Here is an 11,817-nt window from a genome sequence, read left to right as displayed (position 1 = left end):
AAATGTCTCATTTCTGTTTCCTATGATCCTAAAATTTGCTTTCATCATCATCCTTTCTTTCCTGCTTATATTTTAAGCTATTGCTGATGTCACCTCCTCTCTTTCTTCTAGGTTAAAATAGCCCTAAAGAATGTTGTAAAATGAATTCATGGAACATCATGTATCTCTGAGAAGTTATCATGTTTCATACTGCTGCTTTGCTCCAAAATATGTTTTCTCACAGCCAAATTAAGCTGGAAATTTCTGCAGGGTTTTTTTTTTTTTTTTCCTCTTAGATGTTTATGATGTATATCAGAATTTTAAGATCCTCTCCCAAAGCAACTTTGGTGATTTCACAAAGATATTTGACTGGCAAAGCCTTTAATAGAATACCTATAAAACCACTGAGTGTTAATGAGTCAGACTCATAAGTTTTGAAAGTGATATTATGGTGTGTTAGACAAAAAACTGTTTTTAAATGGTGTCTGTAGGTGAGCATTAATTGTTTTGACTTTGTCCCAGAGAAATAAACTATACATCAAATATAGTTACCTTTCTAGGAAAGAAAAGAGAAGAGGATACTCTAGACTTTGTTCTCAGCACAGTGTCTAACAAATTTTTAAAACTTTTTCAGTTTTCTAAATTTTCACCAGCATGTATCAAATACAGCTTGTGCTAGACAATTTGTATACATTATTTTATTTGATCTTCATGGGTACCAGAAAGGAAGTAACTATTGATGTAGTTATAACGAAGACGAGAGTAAGGCTCAGGTGAGTCACAAAACCACTTAGTAAGCCACTTAGAAAGTATCAGAATGAGGATTTTGGATACAAAGCCCACGCCTGTGACACTATGTCATGCTCCCTCCTAAGTACTTAACAAACGCCTTCCAAGAGATATTTAAAAATAAGAATGGAAATGTCATTGGATTAAGGTACATGAAATTAATTTGGAGAAAGAGAGGCAATGTGACAGAATTTTGAGGGCAGAAAAGGGAAGGTTCAGATATTAAAGGCTCATAGCTAGGAAGGGCATACTAACTGGATTTTCTAGATCACTTGGCAATATGGTGACATTTCACCATTTTCTTTATCCTTTTCCCTCCTCTTTTTTGCCCATCCTCTACCCCAATTTCCTATGTCATGTTCTGACCACCATTCAAAAATATCTGTTACATTCCATTAATGCATATAATTATCCTTTTTCTCATATTTTCTGGCAAATATTTACTTAGCAGTGTGCTTAGGTATTGAATGAAGAGACTTCACAGATGGATCGAGCACCTCATGTTTGGCTGCACTCTGCCAGGCAGTTACATGTACAACAACTGAACTGCTCTTCAAAGCAGTCACAACTTAACGTGGTCAGGAAGTTAACTGAAGCTCTCCACACAGTTCCTATGAATCCACCCTGAAAGAGGAGTTCACAGCAGCGGCTTCTAACCCTGACTTTACATAGTACCTGTGGAGAATTAGATAAAATCACGGATTCTAAGCGCTGACCCTGGGGACTCTGCATAGCTAGGTATGGGAGAATGCCTCATGATTTCTATAAAACTCTCCAATTTAATCTAACCCAACTTATTTGACATTTGGGAACGGTTGCAGGATAAGATAATGTACACAAGCAATTATCAGTTGGAATATGTTAAAAATATAAGGGTGAATTTAATAAAACAATTTGTAGTTCAATCTCAAAGTCCTGACTTTATATGCTCCTTTCGCTTCTTTGAATCCTCAAAACAGGATAAGGCCACTCATTCCACTCTGTACTATGACACTCTCAGACTGGCAGTAGTTTATCCTTTCCCTCAACTGGAGGTACTTGTGAGAAAACTTTTGCCTTACCACAATGATATCTTCCAAGCACTAAAAAAAAAAAGTATGTATTAGCAGCTCTCAAAAGAAATAGATGAAGTTAGAATGACTGGTATATGGTAAATATAATAATAATAATAATAATGATAATGATAATAATGATAATCACCTACTAAAGTTTCTCTCAGGAAAATTCTCTGACTCTCATGTGCATGACTTCCCTGAATTTCACAATTATTGTGCAAAACTACTAGCTGATATGAGAAGGAATATTTTACTTTAGTTACTCTCTTCATAGGAAGAATAGTAAGTTAGATGATCAAAGCCTTCTTAGATGACTAGGTTGCGATGTTTTGGGGACAAAGAGAAAAAATTAATTTGCATAGAAGACAAGGTGGTTGATAGTGGTGGTACACACTAAAGGGCCATCATGGGGAGGGAAAAATATATAAAGGGCTTTCTGTGACTGTAACTTGGGCTAAAGAAGCCAAAACTGACTGTGATACGTGATACGGGTGGAGTTTAGGATCTGAAACTAAAAAGATTTTGCTTAAATGATAGTTCTGTTTCTTTCAAACTGTCTGGAAATATCCTATAGACCTCATTTCTTTAGAAATATATTTTCCATATTTAATATTGAAATAATAATATATATGTTGTAAGTTTAAGTTAGGGATTATGAACAAATACAGATAATATATTAGGAGGCCAATGTAAATTAGAAAATTCTTTAAATATAAGTGCTAAATTATTTGAATTCTTCTACTTGTTGGTGTTACATTGCTATTGCAATATTTGTGTTAACTTCCAATTAGGAAAGAACTTAAAGCAATTTATAGAAATGAAATTTAGATGGACAGTTGCTTACTGATCCTGAGTACATATGGATCTAGAAATGTTTAGGAAATTTTGGAATTGGTTTTATAAATGATGGGTCAAATTTAAAAATTATTCTTTTTACAATAGCATTGGAAATTTAAGGATTCTTGATCTAGTATCTTCTACCATCATGTTATATGAAAGCATGAGTTGTGAAATATTTACTTTCATTGCTGAATGGCGGACAGAGGGATATACAAAGTTAGGTAAAGTTCTGCAAGATAGATATAGAATGATGACAGCTATGAGAAGGTAAGGAAGACAAGAGTAAAGGTTAAGACAACCACAATAGGAAAAAGGAAAAGTGAGCTGAATGACAAATAAATACTTAGGAAAAGACAGAAAACAGAAAGAAAGTTGAAAAGGGATTTGCATATGCATGTGCTTGCACCTGGGCACATACACACATCACTCATCTAAGTATTTAAGAATAAGATTTAATGAAGTCTTTGTTGGAGTACACACCCCAGCGTAGATAAATTATCTTGTTACACTCCGCTCTCACGGATAGCTTCCATATTGGGTTAGCTTTCCTCTTTTCTACATTCCTGTCATTTATTTTATCTCTTCAACCAAAATCTCAATGAAAGGGCCACAGTAAAATGCTTCCTGTTTCAGTAGATCCTTTCTGGCCCTAAAGCCAGACTTACAAGCAAAGCTTCCCGGATGAGCTGGTTCAGAGGAATGTTTCCATTTTCACCCACTCTGACTGAATTGGAAGATTTATGCTGTAAACACTGTTCTTAAAATGGAGTGTCTCCAAACATTGGTGCTCCCTGGAGAGCAGAGGTGCCCAGAGGCACTGGGCTAAATACTTCATAAATATGAAACATAACTTCATCAGTGATAAAAAAAAAATCCTCATCTCGATGCTGATTCTCAAGCTCCGGATGACTCATGACGGATTATCTTATTTGTAGGCAGGAGAGGCTATGAGGAGGGCTTACCTCCTACTCTTTCTCCTCAAGATCCCTCTCGTCCCGTCCCAGAGGCCTTCCCATGGGCCCCACATACAAGTGCAGGTCACAGAGAATCTGCAGTGATTTTATATAAGGGTTTGGCAAGTCATTCTGGCTTTCTTTTTTCATCGCTATGTTGTTTACCTTGCTCTTATCTCATCAATTTCTCCAAAACTTCCTTACCTCCTTTATACCATCCCAGTTCTAAACACAATTCAACCTTAAATACTTAAATATTCAAGTGAAAGCCTTGAAGCGCAACTAGTATCCATCATTTCACGGAATAGAGTATTCCTTAGAACTAGATGGGGGTTGGGCCGGCCCCCTGTCCGAGTAGTTAAGTTCCTGAGCTCCGCTTCAGTGGCCGGGGTTTCCGGGGTTTCAATGGTTGGAATCCAGGGCTTCACGTCGTGATGAGGCAGCATCCCACACAGCAGAGCCAGAAGGACCTACAGCTAGAATATACAACTATATACTGGGGGGTTTCTGGGAAAAGAAGAAGGAAAAAAAGAAAACCAAAACACAAAGGAAGATTGGCAACAGATATTAGCTCAGGTGCCAATCTTTTTTTTTTTTTTTTTTTTTTTTTAAAGAACTAGGTGGAGGAGATAATGCAATAAAACAAAGACCAGTAATTCGAACACAAATCTCCTCTTTTTACTTGTTCTTTTTAACCGTAAAATAAGGCAGTGTTTAATTTCCTAGGAAAAACACAGAGGTCTAGGGAAAGAAATATCAAGTAATGGAAACTGGCCGAATGGATGGACTTTGAGGCAGACTGCGTGGGTTTCAATCCCATCTCCTCTACTTAATGGACATACGAGTTTGGGCAAGAAATTTAAACTCTGTCTCCATTTCCTCCTCAACAATGAGCTAAATAAGACCTAGTCCAAAGCGTTGTTGTGAAGATTTAAAAAACTGATACTTGTATAGCACTTAAACCAACTTCTGATGGGGGCCAGCCAGTGGCACAGCAGTTAAGTTCGCCTGTTCCGCTTGTCGACCCAGGGTTTGCTGGTTCAGATCCCGGGTGCAGACACGGCACCACTCGGCAAGCCGTGCTGTGGTAGGGGTCCCACATGTAAAGTAGAGGAAGATGCGCAAGGATGTTAGCTCAGGGCTGGTCTTCCTCAGCAAAAAGAAGATGATTGGCAGCAGATGTTAGCTCAGGGCTAATCTTCCTCAAAAAAAAAAAAAAAAAAAAAACTCCTGATGTATAATAAGAAATTTGTAACTATTGGTTGATAATAACATGAGCTACTTAGCTAACACTAAATGTTTCCAGGCTAGGATATTCTATGGAAGCTCATACTGATTGGGGTGGCCATGGAGATGTCTCCGAGAATTCACTCTTGAAGTTAAAGAGGAGTCAATAAATGACATTTTCTTCCTTTCCAGAATTATTGCTGGTAAAGAACAAAACATGAGTCAAGCAAATGGCTTCAGAACATCAGCATTATTACTCACCAAAGGCTGGGGAGTGTTTCTTGGTTTAGTTATGCATCTAAACTGGTAAGCTGGGCTTTCTAATACTCTCTGTCCCTCCTCTGTCACACAAATTTAACTTATTCCAAAACCTCAGATTTTTGGTTACAGGAGCAGAGCCTTGTAAGGAAACTTATGGAATTCATGGATTTTGCAGAGCAACACCAGGATCTGCAATATCAGCCTGTCATGTGACAAATCTGTGTGTGTCTAGATTCTCTATTCAATGTGTTGATCTTTATTATTTCTTTGTCAATTTTATTCTTTCATAACTTCAACAGCATATTAAAATTCTAGATATAGAACATGTTCTGTTTATCTAACCATACACTCTAAGTTTTAAATGAACTTTTTCAAATTTTGGAATTCTTGTAAATTACAGAAAAAATGTTAATATAGTCCTGAGAGTTCTCATATCACTGATACCTAATTTCCCTCATCATTAACATTTTACATGAGAGTTGTCATTTGTTACAATTAATGAACCAATATTAACTAAAGCTAGTAAATTATTAAAGTTCATGTAATATTCAGATTCTCTTAGTTTTAACTAATGTTCTTTCTCTCTTATGGGATCTCATCCAGGACACCAAATTATATCTACTAGTTATGTCTAGTTAGCCCTCTTAAGGTTCTCTTAGCTGTGACATTTTCAGGCTCTTCTTGGTTTTGATGACTTTGCAGTTTTCAAGAGTACTGGTCAGATTTTTGTAAAATGTTGCTCAATTGAGATTATTCTGCTTATATAGGCCAGAGTTTTGTGATTTGGGTGGGAAGATCAGTTAGGTAAAATACCATATGTATATCAAAACATATCAAGGGCACCTGCTATCAACATGGCTCGTCACTGTTGATGCTGAGCTTCATCACCTGGCTGAGGTAGTCTTTGTCAGGATTCTCTTCCTCCCCCATTTCCAAGTTTACTCTTTGGAAGTAAGTTACAATGTGAGGCCCACAAATTAACCAGTGAGAATTATCTCTAGCTTCTTGAGGATACAGCATCCTTATAAATTGTTTTGAATGTTTTTCATGAGAGATTTGTCTATTTCCCCCATTCATTTATGTATTCGATCATTTATTTATATCAGTATGAACTCATAAATATTTATTTTATACTATAGGTTATAATCCAGTACTACTTTAGTTTGTCATATTGTCCAGCTTTGGCCATTGGGACCTCTTTCAATTGGTTTCTGTGTCCCTTTGGGATATCCCCATAATTGTTTTCTTGTTTTTGGTGGAGGGATGTCACTTCCTTACTTTCTGCCGTCACAAGATCGTACAGGCTTATCTTGTGTACTACCTGCCCCAATATTAGAATGTGATATTTCTCCAAAAAGCACTGATTCATTTAATTGGATAATGGTATTGGAAGCAAATCTCTGGGGGCTCAGTAAGCTTTGCTACTGGGGTGTCATTACTTTAAGGCCCTCTCAGCTGACAGATGAAGGAAATATATGTGTGTATGCTAACCTGTGCCAATGCACGCATATCTATAAATATTTATCATCTACCTATCTATCTATCATCTATCTCTTATCTATCCAAAGCCAAACATCATGATGTCTCTAAGTCTAATCCATTGCCAAGTGAATTATTCTAGTTTCTTTGTAAATTCCCACTCCTACTCCAATGTGAGAACTGACTCCCACCACACGCCATCCATTTAATTGTTGAATAACAATATATGCATCTGTAGCTATATTAGAATTGTCAACCTGTAACCCTATGGAAAAAATTTATCCACTAGAGTGCAGTACTTATGTATAGTTCTCTTGTCTCACAGACTCTACTCATTTCCAAGTTTACTTAGGTCAGCATGTTTCCCTCATTTACTTTAGTGAGAATTTTTCCTAAATTTGTGATATACTGTATTTGTCACATTTTGCATTTCATTCTGGGACCACGTGAACTCCTAAACAATTTTTTTAATTTACATACATTAAGGCAATCTTTTGTGTTGTAAAATTCTATGGATTTTGTCAAATGCATAGTATCATACCTCCACCATTACGGTATCATACAGAACAATTTCACCAACATAAAAATTGCCATGTGCTTCACGTACTCAACATCCCCCACCACTCCTCCCTCTGGAAACCATAGATGTGTTTGCTGTCTGTATAGTTTTATGTTTTCCAGAATATAATTTCGCTAGAGTCACACAATATGAAGACTTTTCAGATTGACTTCTTTCATATAGGAATATGCATTTAAGATTAATCTATGTCTTTTCGTGACTTGATATCTCATTTCTTATTAATGTTGAATAATATCCATTGTATTATGTACAATGAATGTACCACAGTTTGGATAGTCATTTACCTATTGAAGGGCATCTTGGTTACTTCTAATTCTTGGCAATCATGAATAAAGTTGCTAGAAATGTCTATGTGCAGATTTTTGCGTGAATACAGTTTTCAAACCAGTTGAGTAAATCCCTTTGAGTGTAATTGCTGGATCAAATGGTAAGACTCTAGCTTTTTAAGAAACTTCCAAACTTTATTCCAAAGAGGCTGTGCCATTTTGCATTCCCCCCCCAAAATGAATGAAAGTGTATATTGACTTGCTTTCTCACCTACCCTTGATATTGCTTTATTTATTTATTTTTAGTTTTAGCCATTTTTAGACGTGTATAGTGGAATCATTTTTATTTCTTAATTTGCAATTCCTTAATGGAAAAATAAGTTGAGCATCTCTTCATATGCTTATTTCCAATTGTATATGTTTTCCCTCTTGCTTCTATTTTCTGGAAGTGATTTTAGAGAGTTGATATAATTTTTTCCTAATGTTTGATAGAATTCATCAGAGAAACCACAAAAATATGATTTTGGGGGGAAGATTATTAATTAGTGATGCAATTTATTTAATACATATAGAGACATTTAGGTATTTAGAATTGTAAATTTCCTTCTGTGGGCTTTATATTAAATACATATGTATATATATGCGTATGTATATATACATATGTGTGTGTGTGTGTGTGTACGTGGCTGAGGGGAAACTGGATGTAAAGAGGTATTTCCAGTACTTTTGTCACTACACCTTACTTGTCTTTTAGTTGTAGGACATGGAAACAAAAAAGGAAGTTGATAGTTAGAGACGAGGAACATTATGACTATAAAAGACATTATCAGAACATAAATATAAGGTAGCCCTGAAAATTTTAGCACACAATGTCATTACTTATACATTAACACATATGAATCCTATCAATTCGACCAACTGGAATTATGTATGAACTTTCCCTGTAAAGATAGAACACTGTGAATTTGGTTTCTTTGAGGAATGGCATTGGTAATCCTGTATGGCATTGAAGGTGGGGGCTTACATATTGAGTGGAGGTTTAAAATCAACTAAGTTATAAAATTAAATAACTTATTAATGTAAGAACACAATCTTTATTTTTTGTTTTATTCTTAAATATTATTAATTTTGAGTTGTAGCTAAAATGAGACACATCATTCAAATTAAGAAAAACTGGAAAGAATGCTGCCGGATTATGCTAAGTGAAATAAATCAAACAGAGAAAATAAAATACTGTATGTTTCACTCATATGTGGAACATAAAAACAACAACAAACAAACACAGACAAAGAGAATAGATTGGTGGTTACCATAAGAGATGTGGAGAGAGAGGAGGGAGAAAGAGAAAAAAGGGCATATGTGTATGGTGACAGATGGCATTTTGGGTGGTGAACACAATGCAGTCTACATAGAAATTGAAATATAAAGATGGACAACTGAAATTTATATAATATTATAAACATTGCTTTATGTTTTTAATATAAAGTTATTTGAATAAAAAAAGAACACTGGTAGATAAACTTTTGACAGAAGATATCAAAAATTCATTATTTGCATCCTTCTGTTCTAAGAAAAAAGAGCATTTAATGTGCTCAAGGTGTTCATGGGAAATAAATTATTCCAATAGCCAAATATAAATTTCCCTGTGTCATCCTCCATTAATTCATTTCAGATGTTTTTACTAAAGTCTTTAGTCCATGCTTCTTGCTGAAAGATTATCTATCTTCCATACTCTTAATCCTGGGAGATTTGGGCTCTGGCCGATGTGGTCATGCTGCAAAATAGTACAGTCATTTTTGTGCCACCAAATGGTGAACATGCCACCATGAAATTAGTTTCTAGCCTCCTAAGCAGTCATTCCTGTGTTCTATTCTTTATTTTGTGTGCACTTCAGTTTCTGCCAAGAGTAAATTCACAAAGGGTAATTAAAAAACATCTTTGATCCCCAAGAGCCATGGTGGAGAGATGTGCTTAGAAGATACACAAAATACTCCTATGAATATCCAGTCAAGTCCTGCGAAAGTAGCTGACTTTGAAAATGTGTTTTCTACCTGAGCTTGCCTGAGATTTATTTACTTTTACAAAGCATCAAGAGCCAAAGGATGGGTATATACTGCATTCCACAAATAAAGAGGCCTTTGGAGAGGAAGAGGCCCATAAAGATTAAAGGGTATCCTACCACATTTAACACATGCACACACACGTACCTTAGGAAAAAAAAACTGATTAAATATGATTTGAAACCCTCTGTTAGGATTCTGTACATTCAAGTTTCTCTTATAAATAATAATTTTATTCATTAATGCCTGCATTGTTTTCAGATACTTTCACTTCAAACTTCTCCTGAAAGGAAGGTAGTGGCATTGTGCCTATAGGTTTTTAAGAAGAGTAAGGAAAAAGGTGTCAAAAATAAAGGGAAAAACTGGGGACATTTTTAAAACTTCACTCAATATCTTAATGATGTCCTCAGAGAAATCAGATACATTTAAGTTTATAACAGAAAAATATACCAAGATCTTTCTTATTTTACATTTGAATTAAGTTCTTTTTTTCAGAAAAACAAGGTAATTGAAATAAACTAATAGTGCCCAGCTGAAATAGTATCCTATTTTCAAAGACAGAGATATGAAGGTTCAATACTCAACACCCACGTGGAAAAGAAACACTAGATTTAAGACCAGGAAGCATTCTCCAAAGTTTGTTCCTTTAGGATCTGCAAGATCTTTTGGTATGAGGGACATTTAAAAAGATAATCAACCTAGAGTAGGGTCAAAGTTAACTTCTTTCAGTTATATCCACACCCTCAAGACCTAAGGAAACAGGAGACTCTACTTTAAGGTGAAAGCACAGATCACACACTCACGAATCTGCTTTGTTCTCACACCATAGATAATAGGGTTGAGGGCAGGTGGGATGACCACATATAGATTGGCAACAAGAATATGAACATAACCAGGAATTTTTTTGCCAAATCGATGGGTGAGGAAGGAGAAGAGAGAGGGTGTATAGAAAATACACATGACCCCAACATGTGACCCACATGTGCTCAGGGCTTTGTGACGAGCATCCCGAGATGGGAGGCGGAAAACTGCACGGAGTATGTAGGCATAAGAGATTCCAACCAGTGCCACATCCAAAATAAGAAAAGAAGCGACGAAAAGCCCATAAATGGCGTTAATTCGAATGTTGGCACAGGCCAACTTGGCAATGCCCATGTGCTCACAGTAGGAGTGGGCAATAATTCGAGCCCCACAGAAGGGCAGCCGATGGGTTAGGTACACAATGGGCAACATGAGCAAGATTGGGCGCATTATAATGCCCACAGCAATGCCTGCTAGAACTCTGGGTGTCAAGACGGTTGTGTAGTGGAGAGGTGCACAGATAGCCACATAGCGGTCAAAAGCCATTGCCAGCAGAACAGCAGACTCCATTCCTGTGAAGGTGTGTATGAGAAACATCTGGGCCACACAGGCCCCAGAACTAATTTCATGTGCATCAAACCAGAAGATACCCAGCACTCGGGGCACTGAGGATGTGGACAGGGCCAGATCTATGGCTGATAAGATGGCTAGAAAGTAGAACATGGGGTCCCTCAGAGTCCGGTCAGACCAGATAATCAACAAAATGGTAGAATTGCCCAGCAGAGCCATTAAGTAAATGGAGCAAAAAGGCAGGGAGATCCAGCCATGAGAACCCTCAAGTCCTGGGATGCCTGTAAGAAAAAAGGTGTCTGGGTGGAAAGTGGAAGTGTTGGTGTGGAACATCTTGCCACTGACAAGAAAAGTAGTTGACTGCCTCTAGAAGGAAAAATGAGAGTTATAAATGTGTTGTTCAAAGTGTCTCCAAGAGTTTTAATTTTCATCTGTATTATTCTTACTCGAAAAGCTCCTGCTAAGACCGGGGTTCAAAGTCAGATGCAGGCACAGACTGAGCACTCTTCAAGTGGAAGGAACAGTAACTTTATGAAAGATCTCCATATTAAATTTTGGACAGTAATATCTTGTACTCATTTACTGAAACCTCAACAAATATGGAATGAATTTCAAAAACATTAAGGGGCTTATGTTTATATTGAGATCTCAGCTTTCTTTGAAGACAAAGTACGCCTTACTTAAGCACATCAACATAAAGTAACAGAACCACAGATACAGAAATCTGCACAGAGAATGTTACAATACATAGAAGGACGTAGATGTGCCTGGACATGTAGAATGACAGAAAATTCAGCACAATTTCTTATACTGGTTTATTCAGTATCGTTTTTTACAATGACGCATATTTAGAAAGTCAGACACAAAATGAAGAGCTATGTTCATTCATTAATTCCTCCGTGTTTATTCATATGCCCCTTCAGATACACTGTGCTGTATCTCAGATTTAAAAGGGTT

The 11,817-nt window shown here is 36.5% G+C and overlaps 1 protein-coding gene across 1 annotated transcript; it reads right to left on the bottom strand.

Annotated features, from left to right (window-relative positions):
• Positions 1 to 10,257: 10,257 nt before the first annotated feature.
• On the bottom strand, positions 10,258 to 11,193 carry LOC106830115 (olfactory receptor 52J3-like). The gene has a single exon (XM_014839546.3). The coding sequence runs from the start codon at positions 11,191 to 11,193 to the stop codon at positions 10,258 to 10,260; it is 936 nt and encodes a 311-aa protein (XP_014695032.3).
• Between the last annotated feature and the right edge of the window lie 624 nt (positions 11,194 to 11,817).

The sequence above is a fragment of the Equus asinus genome, chromosome 20 (genome assembly GCF_041296235.1).
Source record: "Equus asinus isolate D_3611 breed Donkey chromosome 20, EquAss-T2T_v2, whole genome shotgun sequence".
Classification (NCBI taxonomy): Eukaryota; Metazoa; Chordata; class Mammalia; order Perissodactyla; family Equidae; genus Equus; species Equus asinus.
The sequence above is the reverse complement of the archived record's forward strand: the minus strand, read 5'-3'. Positions and strand labels throughout refer to the sequence as shown.